The sequence below is a fragment of the Gigantopelta aegis genome, chromosome 9 (genome assembly GCF_016097555.1).
Source record: "Gigantopelta aegis isolate Gae_Host chromosome 9, Gae_host_genome, whole genome shotgun sequence".
Classification (NCBI taxonomy): Eukaryota; Metazoa; Mollusca; class Gastropoda; order Neomphalida; family Peltospiridae; genus Gigantopelta; species Gigantopelta aegis.
This window is the reverse complement of record NC_054707.1, coordinates 35,398,605-35,416,188: the sequence shown is the minus strand read 5'-3', so window position 1 is coordinate 35,416,188 and position 17,584 is coordinate 35,398,605. Positions and strand designations below refer to the sequence as shown.

The 17,584-nt window shown below is 33.7% G+C and overlaps 1 protein-coding gene across 1 annotated transcript in view; it reads left to right on the top strand.

The window, feature by feature from the left end:
- Positions 1–17,584, top strand: part of LOC121381325 (liprin-alpha-1-like) — a 131,385-nt gene that overhangs the window by 103,771 nt on the left and 10,030 nt on the right. Inside the window, 2 exon segments of the mRNA XM_041510586.1 lie at positions 8,083–8,169; positions 17,406–17,551. Of these exon segments, the coding sequence (XP_041366520.1) occupies positions 8,083–8,169; positions 17,406–17,551 (233 nt within the window).

The following is a 17,584-nucleotide window of genomic DNA, read 5'->3' as shown; positions in this document are numbered from 1 at the left end:
TTTAAAGAAACAAAATTTGTAAAATATTTGTACAGGTGTTAAATATAGCATACAAATAAAACAAATTCTCATTTAATTTACATAATTGTGAATTTTAATTAATTTTAATTTTATGTTTCTAATTTTAGAATTTAAAAAGATTAATAAATTTTTCCTTGTATTTAATTTGTAATATTTCATTATTTAATGTTTGGTTTCTTAAGATTTTATCAATTTTTTTTTTACATTTATTTAGTATACGTATTGCAAAACCTTTTTGTTTTAACAGCCATCAAGGCCTTTTGTTTCTTTTCTGGCACGTTGTATGGCCTCCGATGTTTCTGTAGATAGACGTTTGAGCATCGTTTCATATGTAACAAAACCCACCACAATAACCAGTAGCAAATCCATTGTCTTGCAACTCATCCATCCGTCTGTCCGTCATTCGTTCATTCTTCTACATTTCGTGTCTTTGTTCATACACAACGACTGCATGGGTCTGATCGTAGCACTGAGAGGTGGACATTACTCGACTGGTCTGCAGCGCAGCCCACCTGTCTTATCAATGAATATTGTGCATTCGTTTAAAGGGACTGTCCTCAGTTTGCTTCCACTGTAATATGTTTCTGACTATCGGAGCCTTTTTTGGTAACTAAAATAACATGTTAAATATATTTTCTTGCTTAGAATATCACTGTCTGTATAAACAAGGTGTTTGGTGTTGTCCTAGTGTTTGCCCAAACCAGATTTTAACCAAACCCCACCCCACAAAATGTTTTTAAAAATTCTTGTTTAAAATATATATATATATATATGTATATATATTACGATATAAAATAAACATTAATGCTGCAAATGCTACCTACACAAGTCACAAATACATTGGATATAACAAGTGTCTGTATAAACAAGGCATTTGCTGTCGTCCTAAAGTTTGCCCAAACCAGATTTTAACCAAAAAACCCACCCCATCCCACCCCACCCCACCCCATGTTTAGAATGTCGCTGTCTGTATTTTCATACATTGCTGGCCATCCTAAGTAGCTAAAACTGAATTTTACTTCTCAATAATTTTGTACATACCAAAGTTTGATAGACTTTCTCAGTCATTTGTGACATTAATTTAGCACAAACAAAAAAAACTACGTTATTTATATGTGCAAATAACCGATATATAGCCTGTAGTCTGTGCAATTAACCGGATGTTTTGTAGTGTTATACGGGCAAATGGTTCCGTGTTGGGTGAAAATAGTCGATTAACCGAATTATGCTATAAACCGATGTGCAAATAAGTGGAGATGACTGTATTAGGGAAGTATGAGCTACTACAAATATTTATGATGAATTAAAACAGATTGAATATATACAGGGCTTACACTGGATTGAAGTTTGCGTAAACCAATTTTTAAAAATATGTAGAGTATTTGTGTGAAAATTATTAAAAGGTGGTTAATTTAAGGAATATTTCATTAGCCAAAGACTAAATATTGTAGCCATAATGTATAAAAACAGAGCTTCTAGAATTTTCATAAAATCCACTAGTCACAGGCTCAGTGATTTAAAAACTTTACTAGCCACGATTGAAAATTCACTAGCCCTACTTTAAGTAAATACAATTTTACTAATAGGAATAATAATATATGTTACTTAAAGATGTACATAAAGCTTAAAAACCCTTAGTAAAGGGGGGTGGGGGTGGGGGGGGGAGGGCAGGATATTCATATTTACATAATAGACTTAAATGCATTTGACATCTTGGTTTTTTTTTTCACTAGCCATCAGGCATGGAGATAGTAGTTATTTGCTAGCCCGACGTTGAATATGACTAGCCATGGGAGTGGGGCTACCATAATCTAGAAGCCCTGATAAATTTTAACAAATTTGGCAATGGAAAGAGTGAACCCTGACTTATATTTTAAACCAGAAAATGTATTTAATGTATAATATTGGTCGTTAAGAAGGCTCTGTTCGTCTGAAACATGTTAACAATAGCAGCAACTTTGAGGACAGTCTGTTTAAGCATTTCCATCCTGTCACCTCTAACATCTTAACAGATTGTTGTTATTATATTGTCATCATTGTTGGGAGGGGGTTGGGGCGAGGGGGCATCAAGTACTTAATTAAATCAATATCAGGTAAGAGTTCCTGAAGGATTTTATTTCTTTGCATTTTGCTGTTCATCACTTTTACCCACAGCCAGCATCACAGCATGATTCCGTGAACGAGATTGGCTTGTTAATGTTTGATCATAGCTTCATGTATTTTGTTACGGCTTGCTTGGATTTGGAAATTCCATCTGGTCTTGTTATCTTAATTCTTTCTTCCTTTTTTTTTTTTACTTCTCTTTTCTTTCTTTTTTATTCAATTTTTTTTTCTTTCTTTTTTTAAATTCTTTTTATTATATTTTGTATTTAGAAAAAATTAAATATTTTGTATTTAGGAAAAAAATGTTTTATCAATGTTATATTTTTTTTTTAAAAGTAGTTTTCTAGTATTATTTACATGTATAACTAAACACCATTTGGACTAAAATATCCCCTAAAATTTGTTGGTTTTTAAAAGTTATTTTATTTTATTTACCTAAATTGTATTTTCTTGCAAGTTTGAAAAGCAAGAGGGAAGTCCACTTAGTGTCTCACGCCTTGCTGTTAAGCAGTTAGAATTCATTCTGGCTTAAAACCGATACACTGAAATTAAAAAATAGCACCTACAAGTCTTGAGACTAATGGCTCTCCTGAAATTTGTTCTAAATATTCCGGCCTCGGTGGCGTCATGGTTAGGCCATCGGTCAACAGGCTGGTAGGTACTGGGTATGGATCCCAGTCGAGGCATGGGATTTTTAATCCAGATACCGACCCAAACATTTCTTTCTTAATTTCTTTGTTCTAAATGTTAAAAAGTGAGAGGAAAGCTGTTGCTCGGACAGTCTTGTCTTGCTTATTAACAGCAAAGTGACCTCTTTACACATACTTTTTTAAAGGCAGGACAGTACATACCACAACCTTTTATATGCTACATGTGAAGCACTGGTAAAGTTGGTTTAGTACTGGTAATGTTTACCACTGTAGTATTCCTTTTACTCAAGTACTAAGCTGAGTCCAACCATGCTGAATTTTGGTATTAGTAATCACCAGTATATAGTCACTGTAAATTTCAGTATTAGTGATCTTCAGTATTTCATCTCGGTGATTTCAGTATTAGTGATCAGTATTTCATCCCAGTTAATTTCAGTATTAGTGATCGTCAGTATTTCATCCCAGTGAATTTCAGTATTAGTAACCATAGTATTTTATCATGCTGAATTTCAGTATTAGTGATCATCAGTATTTTATCATGCTGAATTTTGGTGTTAGTGATCACCAGTATTTTATCATGCTGAATTTTGGTATTAGTGTTCACCAGTATTTCATCATACTGAATTTCGATATTAGTGATCACAAGTATTTCATCACACTGAATTTCGATATTGGTGATCACCAGTATTTCATCATACTGAATTTCGATATTGGTGATCACCAGTATTTCATCACACTGAATTTCTATATGAGTGATCACCAGTGTTTCAACATGCAGAATTTCGATATTGGTGATCACCAGTATTTCACCACACTGAATTTCGGTATTGGTGATCACCAGTATTGCACCACACTAAATTTCGGTATTGGTGATCACCAGTATTTTACCACACTGAATTTCGGTATTGTGATCACCAGTATTTCACCACACTAAATTTCGGTATTGGTGATCACCAGTATTTTACCACACTGAATTTCGGTATTGTGATCACCAGTATTTCATCATGCTGAATTTCGGTATCGGTGATCACCAGTATTTCATCATGTTGAATTGCAGTACTTTATCACATTGAATTTCTGTATTAGTGATCATCAGTATTTCAACTTGTACCAGTACGTGCGTAGTCAATTGCTTATTGAGAACTAATATAAGCATTCTAATTCTTTTTTTGTCATTTGGATTTGATTTGGAGAAAATTTAATATAAAGATCAACATTTCCCAAGTGATAAGCAACTCGTGTGCCTTATGGTTTTCTTTAGAACATAAAGACTTCAGTTCTTCTATTTGATTACAGTTATGTCGTGTTTCTCATTAACAATTGATCCCTGTACACATTCCTACTTTTCTTTGTGGTATTGTTGTTTTTATAATCTGATTTTGGTTTCTTGTTTTGGTTCTTGTCATTTGGGTTTTTCTCTTTTAAGTGTAGTGTTTTTACCCGATGTTCTACCCAATATGTCGCCCTGATGCCTTCTGTTGTTTGTATATGTTTGTTGTTTTTGTAAAACAATAAGTTATTAACTAATTATATTGATTGACATTAGCGAAGGCATAAAATTCAGTTAGTACTATAGATGACATTAACATTGTTTATAGCTTGGTGTAAAGTCATTATGATCTTATGTTAAGGTATTCCACCTTCAGTTGTTTTAGTTTTAAAAATTTTAATTATTTATTTTTGGGGATTTAATTTGGTTTGCCTAGGTGGGGGTTGAGGGGGGAGGTTCTTTTTTTTCCCTAATATTTTGTTTCTTAGCCATCTTGCATGAAAACAAAATAGAGGTATTGCTTCATCATACTTTGCATGGAGTGAGTGTTTTTTGTTCTTTTTTTAGTTGGTATTTGATAATCGCTATGATTTTTACTTGATGTTTTGGATCAGTTAATATTTTTGTGTCTTTATCAGTTCTCATGGGTGAGTTTCCTCTGTGTGACTCTTGGTATAGGTCTGGTTAATTTTCTATTCTTTACTGCCAGGTATTAAAATGTATATGTGTATAGAATTACAAAATTAAATTTCACATTGACTGCACTCGGTTTAAAAAAAATAAAATAATAATAAAGCTATTCAAGTAAAACATTATTATTTATAAAAACTGCCTGTTTAATTGTGTAAATTATTTAACATTGTGTTTTTCAATGTATCATAATACATTGCAGTCTTTAAAATTGTGTTTGCTGTATTCTTTAGTTTTGAATATACAAAAAATAATAATAAATCTTAAACATTTATTCATACATTGCTGACTATGGAAATCTATGGATTGTTAGGGTTGGGTGGGGGAGGGGCTGGGATGTTTATTCCTGATGACTAATGTTGCATTGTTGTAACAAAAAATATATAAAAATATAATAACGTATAGAGCATTCTTTTTTGCACAATTTTATATTTTCAGTACCATTTATAATATATTTTAAAATTACGCGTACAAGTAATAATTTATTTGCATCCATTGTGATAATAAATTTAGTCAAACAAGTGAAATGCATATTTAAAGTCATATCAGTAATTTATTCTCCAGTTAGAATTTACTTTGTGCTTAAAGTACAGATCTCATGGTATAAATAGAGCAACATTTTAGTCTAATGATAGAAGGTTATTACGACCTATGTTTAATAAGAAGGTACGTTTCTGCATAGTGTAAAACATAGTCATAAACTAGCCAAAAATAGAAGATCTTTCACATCAGAATGGTGTTCATCATAAATATATACAGTAGGCACATATTTATGGATTACTCAAATATACACGAGTGTATTTTAAAATAAACTTCCAGCTAATGTTAATTTTATTTTTTAATATTTAAAAACAATAATGAACAGTTATGCTTCTAATGGGTATAAACATACCTATTATCCAGCAAACTAAACAAAGGGTTTTTTTTTACTGTTGTATTTATTATCAAAATAATGGTATATCAATAGAAGCAGATTCTTTATTTTTAAAAACGTTGACAGTGTTGGTGGGTATTAAAGGGACATACCCTAGTTTTTAAACACTAAGGCATATTTTTTACTATTAGAGCCGTTTATAGTTACTGAAATCATACTTTACCTAGATTTTATTGTTTAGATTATCCATTTCTGTACATTCGAAGTGTTTTGAGGCATCCTGGTGTTTTGATATCACAAAATGCATTTCTCATATTTTTAAAAATGCACGTGCGTCTGAGAAATAACAGTTATGGAGTCGAGTTCTAGTCTGTTTTTAGAGGGTATTTCACTATTTCACAGTCACAGACTCATGTTCCACTCATTTGTAACTTTATCCAAATTTGTTACAGGTTTGTAGATTAACTAAACTTAGTGTGCATTTTCGTGGGCTGAAACTAGGGTATGTCCTTTTAAAGAGAAAATTGATGTCGTTTTCTTTGGCATGTTATGCCTCTGACAAGAACATTTTGTTTCAAGTAAGCTTGTAATATTGATATTTCATATCATACGCTTTGTTACCTTTTCAACCAATAATGGATATACAGGTACATTATATGGTTTATTTTTTGTCGGTGCTTCATCTTAGCACATAAAAAAGGAAATTCCATAATAATGGGCATATCATTTTATTGATTTTAACTCGAAGGGATGCTTGACATTTAAGCTACCTAAAGATAATGCTTACTTTATTTTTGGGTTGGGTGGGTGGGTGAATCATCATTAAGATACTGTTCTTATCTTCTATTTTTGGCATATATGATTACGGGTTGGGTTTTTTTTTACAATCTTGGTAAATAATACTTTATCATTAGTTTGTCTTTTGTTAAACACTAGTACATGTATTTAAAATATTTTTTTATTTCTGTATTTTGTTTAATTTATTAAAACAGGTTATACATTTGAAAGCAATATAGCTATAATACTTGACATAATTTTAGTAGTAATAATTTAGATGGATTTTTTATTTTTCACAAGTATTCAAAGAGTACTGCTTTTTTGGTTTATTATCCACGCAACACCCCTCCCCCAACCCTCACACAACTAAAAGTGTATATCACATAGTTTTATCAGTATTTTTTAAGTGTTATGCTGGCATAACCCACCTCCCCAGCATATGGAACGTATCCTGGTAAAAATATTGAACAGCCCCTGAATGTAATTATATACTCTTAGAAAAATGAAGAACTGTCACAGTGCTTTGAACTAAAAAGTAATGAATCCTAGATGTCATAAATTAATTTAAAAGAAAAACTGACATTTTTCAGTTAATTGAATACAGTCTCCTGTGTGTATATACTCTTAAAATGATTGATTGATTGGTGTTTATTTAAACATAATGTTAGGTTTGATTTTAGGGTTATGTTTGGAACTTAATTATTAAATTTTGATGCTTTAAACCGAAAAAAACCTCCAAAAATTAGTTTGGTATTTATTTCTTTGCCTTTTGAAGATAATGTCACAATTCAAGATGGATGCTAATTTTAGTTGTTTGGGTTTGAGAGTATAAGAATTCCAGTAGCATATTTCACATGGCATGCAGTCATGTGTGCTGTCAGCCAATTCAGTATTTATCAAATTAAATTGATCCCAACCATTGAGGGTGCTCACTCTCCTGTTTGCAGCTATTTTAATGCTTTGGTTTTTAAGGGCATGACATTTTGGTTTCGAGACTAATGTTTATTTTCTGCTTTGGTTTTAAGAGTATAACAGTTTAGTTTTGAGACTAATGCTAATTTTAAGTATGACATTTTGGTTACGAAACTAATGTTTATTTTACTGCTTGGGTTTTAAGGGTATGACATTTTGGTTATAAAACTAATGTTTATTTTACTGCTTGGGTTTTAAGGGTATGACATTTTGGTTATGAAACTAATGTTTATTTTACTGCTTGGGTTTTAAGGGTATGACATTTTGGTTACGAAATTAATGTTTATTTTACTGCTTGGGTTTTAAGGGTATAACATTTTGGTTTTGAGACTAATATTTATTTTAATACTTAGGGTTTTCAGAGTATAACAAGGACAAGTTCAGTCAGTCATTAACACTTACTAAACTTGTGTTTATGCTACTCATTAAACCGAATGACCACTTCGGGAACCAGTCAAAATAACTTTTTTAATGTTTAGCAAGCAAAAAAATGCTAGCTGAACAGTTTGGTTTCGAGACTAATGATGGATTTTTTTTTTTTTTTTTTTAATAAACAGCTTGGGTGTTGAGGCTATAGTTATTTGGGTTTGAGGCTGCTATTAGCATAATAAGCAATATGGTGCGAAAATATGGCTTTGTGGGTTTTATAACCTTCTGCTTGTAATCTTGTTGGCTTTTTTCACTGTTAGTGTTCGTGTTTTGGCTAACCTGCTTTCCTCTTGTAGGCGCCAGCTGGTATCTCTGCTTCCCATATGTACACGTACTCTTCATCTAGTCCGCAGCTAGCTACTTCCACCGACCCTCCACAACAGGTACATAATGTGTATATATATATATATATATATATATGGCTACATTTTAACCCCTGGAATTAAAAAAAAAAAATTAATGGTAAAAAAACATGCTGAGAAAAAAAAAAATCAAATATAGTCCATAGCAAAAAACAGGGCTGTGGAGAAGTAAAAACTCCACAGCATTGCTGATTAATTGCCATGGGCAACTGCTGGGGTTGGATTTTCATTTAGGATTTTACAGTAAGTCTTCGTCATGAGAACAAAAAAATTAAATCAAGGCGAGCTGAAGATCACTGTCCTGAAATGGTGCTAGGTGAGCAATCACATAAAATTTCAAATAAAATGTATTAAAGGGACTATCCTGAGTTTGCAACCATTGTGATATATTTCCAAATACAGTGAAACCGGTCTAAACCAGAACCTGAACTAACTGGAATCCTGTCAAAACTAGCCAAGATTCATGGTCCCGAATTTTCCAAATTCTAAAATGCGACACTAAATCCTGTCTAAATCGGATAAATAGTAGGTCCCTGGCCAGTGTTTCTACCAGCTATAGAATTCAGTGCAACCACAGTCAATAGGGGGTATGGGGGGGCATTCCCCAGAATGAATATGAGTTAAGTTTAGGGTTAGGGTTAAGAAAAGTAGTAATGATAAGAGTAATTAATTTTGTGAAAACGTAAACTTAAAAATAGTAAAATTTGGGTATGGGACATACCCGTTTTACCCTCTGGCAGAAACCCTGCTGGCATGATCCGGCTTAGACAGGTTTCACTGTAGTACATCCTTTTTAACATCTAAAGTTTCATTTTGAATACAGTATATTGTTAGGAATATCAGTTTCTGTATATCAAATGTGTTTCTAGTCGTCCTAATGTTTATAGTAGATTGAATTTCATTTTACTTCCCAATATAAATTTGTTTCATATCTACAAAATTATTTGGAGGTAAAATGCAGTTTAGGCTACTACAAACTTTAGAACAAAAAAAAATACACATTGCATATACAGACACTGATGTTTTAAACAATTTTTTTTATATAATATATAGAGGATTCGTCACAAGTGTTTTTTTATATCAACCGAGTGTTAATCAGTATTTGTTGAGGCTCTGCCGAGACAAATACCGATTAACTAGACAAGGTTGATATTTTACATATTAAAAAACATGAGTTGCGAATTCTGTTTCTCCTATAACACTTCTAAAATAACATTTTCATTTGATAATTGCAGTACTAAGTAGCCTTCATCGGTCATATGACGTCATCACTATTAGCACAAATCTCTTTGACGTCACACATTTTAACTAAATCTTATGAAAACGTTACACTCAGGTATACAGGTCTTGATGACTTGTAAAAAAAATTACCCATTCACAGCAACACATTATTACCTAGAGACCTGAAAATGTGCATATACCTTTAAATTTGCATACCATTATTAACTGTGTTAATACACTAAATTATCACATGGGATATAATGGGTAAGTTATAGGATAAATAGTTTTAGTTGTTAAAAAGGCTCTTGTTAGTCGAAGACATGTTACAATGGCTGCAAACTCGGAACAATCCCTTTATAAATTTTATCAAGGCAATTTATTTGCTGCTTTCCTAAAACTTTTCCATGTGAGTGTAGAGGGGAGCAGGAGAGTGATCGCTTGCCTTCCCTGGTGAAGACTGGCAGATATGTGAAAAAGTGTATTTGTCTTTATGCATGTTTATGTCAGGATACACGTTGGTTGGATTGGAAAGAGGGAGAGGGAGATGGGTAAATGAAATATATTTATGGTGGATATTAGTCTAATCTGTAGGTTTGTTAGCCCAAAGATTTCAAAATGTTTATCTATTCCGAAGGTCTGTTACTTGGGATTAAGGTTAGAATTAGTTTTGGGAGTAATGGAACTTCGGAGAAACAGACCTTCAGAATAGGATCCTAGACCACCACTTGTTTGTTCATACTTTCTGTTCAGTGTACAAACACCATTATCAGAGGTGTGTTACATTCAGTTTGTTCATACTTTCTATCAAGCAGGGGTGGGGGAAAATAAAATTGTCAATCCGTCCCACGTAATGTCATGTGAAAAGAAAGGAATAAATATTATAAAAACATTGAAAAGGCGATATTTTTCAAATTGTACTTTTAAAAAATCATAGTGGCATTGGTATATTTTTATCTTAAATCATGAATGCGAAATGATAAACATGAAAACATGAAGGAAATGGGTTTTTTAATCACATCAGTAAAAAAAAATAAAAAATTGTTTATATTGTACATAATGGAATAAATAATATAAAAAAAGGATTAAAAGTTATGAATTTTAACTTCCATATATGTATTTTTAAAAAAGTACGAGTATTGAGTACTGTGTCCTGAAAATTAATAAAAGATGACACGGTTAAAGCGTTTGACAGCCTGAACTGGCACATGTTTAAACAAAGAGATTAATAATATCATCACTGATTGGATGAAATTTGACCTTTACTGGCTCTGGAAATAACCAGTGTAGCTGCTCACTCCCACAAAAAAGGTTGACACCTTTTTTAATTTTAAAGTGGATTGATACTACTTGGTACTCATAACTGTAGGTCCGACTTAATTGACCGGCGATATATATGGTACTTATGGCAGACTTTAAAATCACACACGTCTGAAACACCAGCCATATTGACCACTATTTATTTATTATTATTTTAAATCATGCTCGAGATACCGATGTCTGAGCAGGCCGGTCCACTTGACAGATAGGAATTTGTTCCAATAATAGAAACGGGCAGGTGCTTCGGACCGACCAGAATGACAAAAGTGGGACCGGCAAACACATTTTTAAAACATAATTTTGGTCTCAGATATCGAGAATCGGTCCCAGAGCGGGAAAAAAGGGCTTTTCCTCACCCTTGCCATCTGACTGTGGTGCCATCAATGTTCAGTAGCCATGTATTTCAAAATATATGTCACTTAGTTTGAATACAGAAGCAGAATTAGAGAGAAATATGTTGTAGGAAGAACCATAAATGGATTATCTATTTTAAATATTGAAATATAAAACAATACACTTCAGACTGCATCTTTAAAATCACGATTTAGTGTGTTAATGTCAAGGTCGTACACTTATAACAGTCTTGGACAGTATGACATTGTGTGGTTTCCATGGTAACGAATATTACTTCAAAGATGACACATAATGTCCTAAAAGGTTTTTTTGTTTGTTTTCAATTTACTTTTACGTGGGGTTTTTTAGAAGAAAAGATATTGTTACCAATTTGTAGGTGTGATTTATCAAGTCTAGAATTGCACCTGTCATGCACAGGAATGCTGCAAGTGTCGGTGAAATCCATTAAGTATTTATTATTTTTTAAGTGTCTGTCTGCGTCCACAGCTGAGATAATCCCATGCTATTTTCTAAACGACTGTTTCCCTGGTGAGGCCACCTGATCCTTTCTCTAGTCTTGATCAAATGCAGCCGTTTGATTGCTCACAAGTTTCTGATCTTTTTGTACATATATGTAGTGTGTCGATCTTTACTCCCATTACTTATAGTCCGTCCCACAGGTAAATGCCTTTTTCATACTATGAAATTTACTACAAGTTATTTATTTCTTAGCTGACTGCTTTGTAAATTGCACACAAAAATAGTAATTTTTTGTTTTTTCCAAAACACTTTTACTTGTCTTCTTATGTCAAACCAAACTGAAATTATTTACCAAAAAAACTACATTTTTATAGAATGATTGGACGGATTATAACTGTATGTTGTAATGTTTGTGGATGGTAAATATTTGTACCTAATCACTTCCTTGTCTGTGAATAATTTTCCCTGATCTTCAAGCCAAAGATCTTCAACTTTAAGGATATATATCTGGGTTTAAGCTGGACCCCCCAAAATTATTAGCAGTTTGGTAAATTTGGATAAAAAATCTGTAACAAAATATATGTTTCAGTTAGTCTAACAAAAATATAACAAATATAAGATTCTTTTAATAATTTGGGGCAGGAATTATCTCATCGGGTAAAGCACTTGCCTGATGTGTTCGTGTCATAGGATGGACCAGTTATCAGATTTCCCTCCCCCCCCCCCCCCCCCATCCCAGCCAGTGCCTCATTACTGGTATTTCAAAGGCTGTGTTATGTGCTGTTCTATCTGGAAAAGTTGCTGATGGAAAAATTACCAAATGTTAGACATCCAATAGCCAGTGATTAATTAACGTGCTCTTAGTGGTAGACGGTGAAATGTAGTCCAGTGGTAATGCGCTCACCTGATGCACGGTCAGTCTAGGATCGATTCCCATTGGGGGTTCATGGGGCTGTTTCTCGTTTCAGCTAGTGCAACACAACTAGCATAACAAAGGCCATGGTATGTTTTATCCTGTCCATCAGATACTGCATGTAAAAGATCCTCTGTTGGTAATTGGAAAGAGTAGCCTATTATGTGGCAGCAGTGGGTTTCATCTCTCATCACCTGTGTGATCCTTAACCATAATATGTTCGCCACCTTATAACCCTAATTAAACTTTCCTTCCTTCTAGTTCCCGATGTTTATGTTTTACATAAAAATGCATTTAGTGCTACTACACACTCATCAGGACATCCCAAAACACATTGGATTTGTCAAAACTGATAATGTAAACAATAAGTTGTAAGTAATGTGTAAAAAAACAAAACAAAATTGTTAAGGGCCAACAATATTTTGCACTGCCTAATTAACTACTGGGGTCGGTACTACATGTAGATCTCTCATTCCATAAATGAAAACAGCATTGTGATTGTGGAATCCGGATCTTCTACAGGGATAAAAACCATAGAAGCAATCTTTGTCGGATTGCCAACCCGTTAATGAAAGAAGGAATGGAGTGAACCTTTGACAGCTCCCCTGAGAATATTCCTTTCTTCGAGTTGGCGTTGGCTGCTGTGTTAGTTTCAGCAAGCGAATCTGGATTTCATTTCTTTTGTTGTTTTAATATATGACAGTAATTGTGACGTAGGTGTGTTAGTACCACCATTGGCCATTCTTGACATGCCAAACTCATGCTAAATACATATCATTCGTCAGATACATGTATGTCTTTTAATTGGTCAATTTCTGCTTGTGGAAAGATTGGGTCAAATAATTAAATTAAGATTTAAAAATATATATATATATATATTATCTCGCCTTCATGTAAAATTCTTTAATCTCATTGGTTGTTTGCCGTTGGACAAATCCCTTATACCCCTGTGGGTGGAGTTAAATTCTCTTATACCCTGTCTGTAATTTCCAACGGTTTCCAGCCACCCCAGTTAATGCTAAAGCAATAATTAGATTATAAATAACATTGATAATCAATCAAGTGTACATAATTAATTTTATTTTTACTATAAAATACTATTTCAATACTTTTAAAAGCTGCAATGTTGAACTCGGCTACCTAATTACGGTCGTGGTGTTATTGTATTAATGCGTGATTAGCAATATTCTTGGGGTTTTGTTTTTGTTTTTTTAATAATTTAATTTTTTTACTACATACATTTCTGATAAAAAAAAAAAAAAATTTTTTATTAATATGTTTTAGACAATTTCGTATTACAAACATTTGAAGTTAAAAACTCGTTTATCGATGGAACTATTTTTCGTCACTGGCAAGTGGTTTCGTTCGCGTCCGTGTGGTATGGCTCCGTTAATAAATTGTTAACAGTTATTGTCTGGCGTTATTTTGATTATTTGGCTATATGGTTTAACATGTCGGCAAGATAAATTCGCTGTAGAAGCATCTCTCGCAGTATATGGCTTTTTATGTACCCTCTGTGTGCTCTTTTACCCTCTCGCCTTTGCCTCAGGGTAGAAGAACACATAGAGGGTACATAAAAAGCCATATACCCCTCGTGATGCTTCTACAACTTATATTGTTATTCTGAAGTGTTTTTATTAACCCCTTCCCAGTAATTAATTTGTGGATATTCAGTAACAGAGATTTTAATAGAAATTGGACATTTTAAAGGATATGTTTGAACCTTCTTTAAAGTACATATATATTGCAAAATTAAAATTGAGATTACAGGGTTGCAAGGGTTTAGCTCCTAACCTATAGGTTATGACAAATTTATCAAGTTTACAATTCCCATTACTATTACTTTAAACTCCCTTCACAGAAACACTAATACTCTGTTATTGCTGGTCTTGTTCTGATATTTTTTACGTACCCGTTGGTGAAAATTTCATTTGTTATTTTTGATAACACACACTAATAACACATACACGTGTGATAACAATTTAAAGACACACGGCTGGCAACTCCTGGGTGATGACTAGGTCGCTACTGTCTTACCATCCATTGAATGTGTATCATATTTTTTACGCACTCGTTGGTGAGAATAACATTTGTTATTTTTGATAACACATACTAATAACACATACACGTGTGATAACAATTTAAAGACACACGGCTGGCAACTCCTGGGTGATGACTAGGTCGCTACTGTCTTACCATCCATTGAATGTGTATCTTATATTTTTTACGCACTCGTTGGTGAGAATAACTATGTTATTTTTGATAACACATACTAATAACACATACACGTGTGATAACAATTTAAAGACACACAACTGGTTACTCCTGGGTGATGACTAGGTCGCTACTGTCTTACCATCCATTGAAAAGAGAACACGTGAAATGGATTAATTTGTGACGTACAAGTTAACCTAAAACTGATTACATCATGATGCATAAGTTAACTGCAAGCGCCAGGGCCATAAATAGGTTTTAGTTGGAAAAGGCATTTAAATTTACTGGGGTATTTTAAGCTTGATGTTTTGAGGATATGTAAAAAAAAATAGAATACTGCATTCATATCCATTAAGATACCATTTATCTTGCAACTTGTTGTTTAAAAACATATATATCCAACTCGGTTTTGCTCATATAGATATGTTTTAAAACAACTTGTTTTAAGATAAATGGAATGCCCACTCATGTAATATTCTCAATTTAAATAACACAGTTGACCAAAAGTCATGTAGGGTGTTTTTATTTTATTTTAAAATAAGTTTTTATAGAGAATAAAATATTATTCTCAGTTTACTTGAAAACGTAAATAACCTCCTGGGCCCTTGCTTAAAAAAAGTCTAGACTCAAACAGCTAATGATGCCACACATTGCCACATGCCTTTAAAATCTCACAGACTATTAGAGCCTTGAGTCTAGACTTAAAGGCCACATTTACAAAGCCTGTTTATGACTTACGTGTAACTACATATATTTGCAATGCTTAACAAGTTTTATAACCACCAGGCCTGGTAACCTGAAAAACCGTTGTTGTCTTATTTCGATACCTGCAAGATGTAAAGTACTGATATAAAATAATTTGGAGTTATTTCTCTTGGGATGTTAGATTTACTTGGGATTTTGGTGGTGGTTTTTAATTTCCTTGTCAGTTTTACTTTTGGTATGCATAGGTGTATTCTCGCTCCTGCCAGTGCTCCACAACTGGTGTAACAAAGGCTGTGGTATGTACTATCCTGTCTGTGGGATGGTGCATATAAAAGATCCCTTGCTGCTAATCGAAAAGAGTAGCCCATGAAGTGGCGACAGTGGGTTTCCTCTCTCTATATCTGTGTGGTCCTTAACCATATGTCTAGACACCATGTAACTGTAAATACAATGTGTTGAGTGCGTCATTAAATAAAACATTTCATTCCTTCTGCATTGGTGTAGTTAACCTGGGATTGCTGGGGGGTAATACTAACCATACATTTAATGCATACCCCAATTAATGCCACTAAAGGTCTAATGCTACTAGATGGAAGGGTTTTAACCTGCAGTATGTCGAAGTGTCGGAGGTGTAAAATATAGTGTACATAGGTTTATCTAGGGTGTCAGAGATGTGAAATACAGTGCATTGCAGCCCTTGAAGTTCAGAACATCGTTTGATGGCAGTTTAATACAGATGATAACAAAGTAAATATCTAGTATTGATTAAAAAAAAAAGTAGGCTTTTTTGTAGTGGCACTGGATTGCTGTTTCGAGGACCAACATTGTTTATTTAGCATAACAATCTCCTTTAAGCAGCTACTTCATTATGCGATTTGTTGCACCGACTTGTCGCATGTGATTTGTCATAGAGACTCGAATCATGTGTGGGAAAACATTACGTCATAAGATTCCATGATGTCAAACAAAGCTAGTCAGTTTATAAATATTTTGTGGGAAATATAAGTGCATACAAATTTCCACTAAAATAAAGAAAACATGCATATAGACAATTTACTGATGGTATTATGTACCAAAACAGTTATTGACCATATCTTGACAATAATAGGTTTTATGGACCCATGAAATCTAGACATTTTGACATGTTTATAAGCAAACCAAAAAACTCAGAGGTAACAAAACTGAATGGTTGAATTTAATGTGATTTGATTGGCTGAGAGCTGACGATTTGTCGTTAGAAACAGGACATGTTCTAATCAGTACAATTCCTACACGACTTGTCGTATAAGATTAAAGTTGTACCAATTTAGGTGTTTTCACGGTAAGATTCTATCGCATGCAACCAAGTCGGTACGACTAATCGCACAATGAGAACGCCCCTTCACAATGATCTCAGCCTGAAAACACATGCTCAAGTTGGGTGTGCTTCACAACAGCTTGCTTTGTTTATCACACATGGCCATCCCATCCCTCCATGTTTCATATTTTGTTATCAATATGCCTCATTTTTCTCCCCCTATTATTATTGGAGATCAAATAGAGGAGACACACACAACAAAAGGTTTAATAGCAGTGTGCGATTTTGAGGAGAGTCCAGGAGCCCAAGGTTTACAAAAATCATGTAGGACTCTGTGGCTTGGCTAGCATACGAGCCCGCTTTGATTGTAAACATTGGTTGTACAAATTACACAGTAAACGTATATCTCAAAATCATGGCAAAACCACAGTCTTGAATAGCGATCTTTACCATGGTTTCATGCAAAACATTTAGTGTATCTTCTGTCCTACATGGAGACGCGCGGCAGGGCTCGCTGGGTTGGTGTTGAGCTCTCAAGATTTGTAAACAGGGAGTCCTTATGACACTTAAACTTTTAAAACCAAAATCGCGCACTGAATAGCCCTCCTCAATATCTGCATTTTGCATGGAACCTAATGATTGAATTAATGGCCATATATGCTATGTATTTTTTCATGTTGACTTGTCATTAAATATTCATTAATTTGTGTATACAATTGAACAAAATAAAGTAATGAAAATATTAATAATTTCTTCTTTTTTTCTCACCTCCAATAGCCTCAGTACAGTCGAGATGACAGCGCCATTACTTCGAAAGAGGAGGCGCGTCAAATTAAATGTGAATCTAGTCCACCGACCCCCAGGTCACTGCGTCTTGAACGGGTGGCGGCCGCTCTGGCCCAGAGCAATGACGACACTCCAATGTAAGTTATCTAGCCATGCTCCACACTAAGATC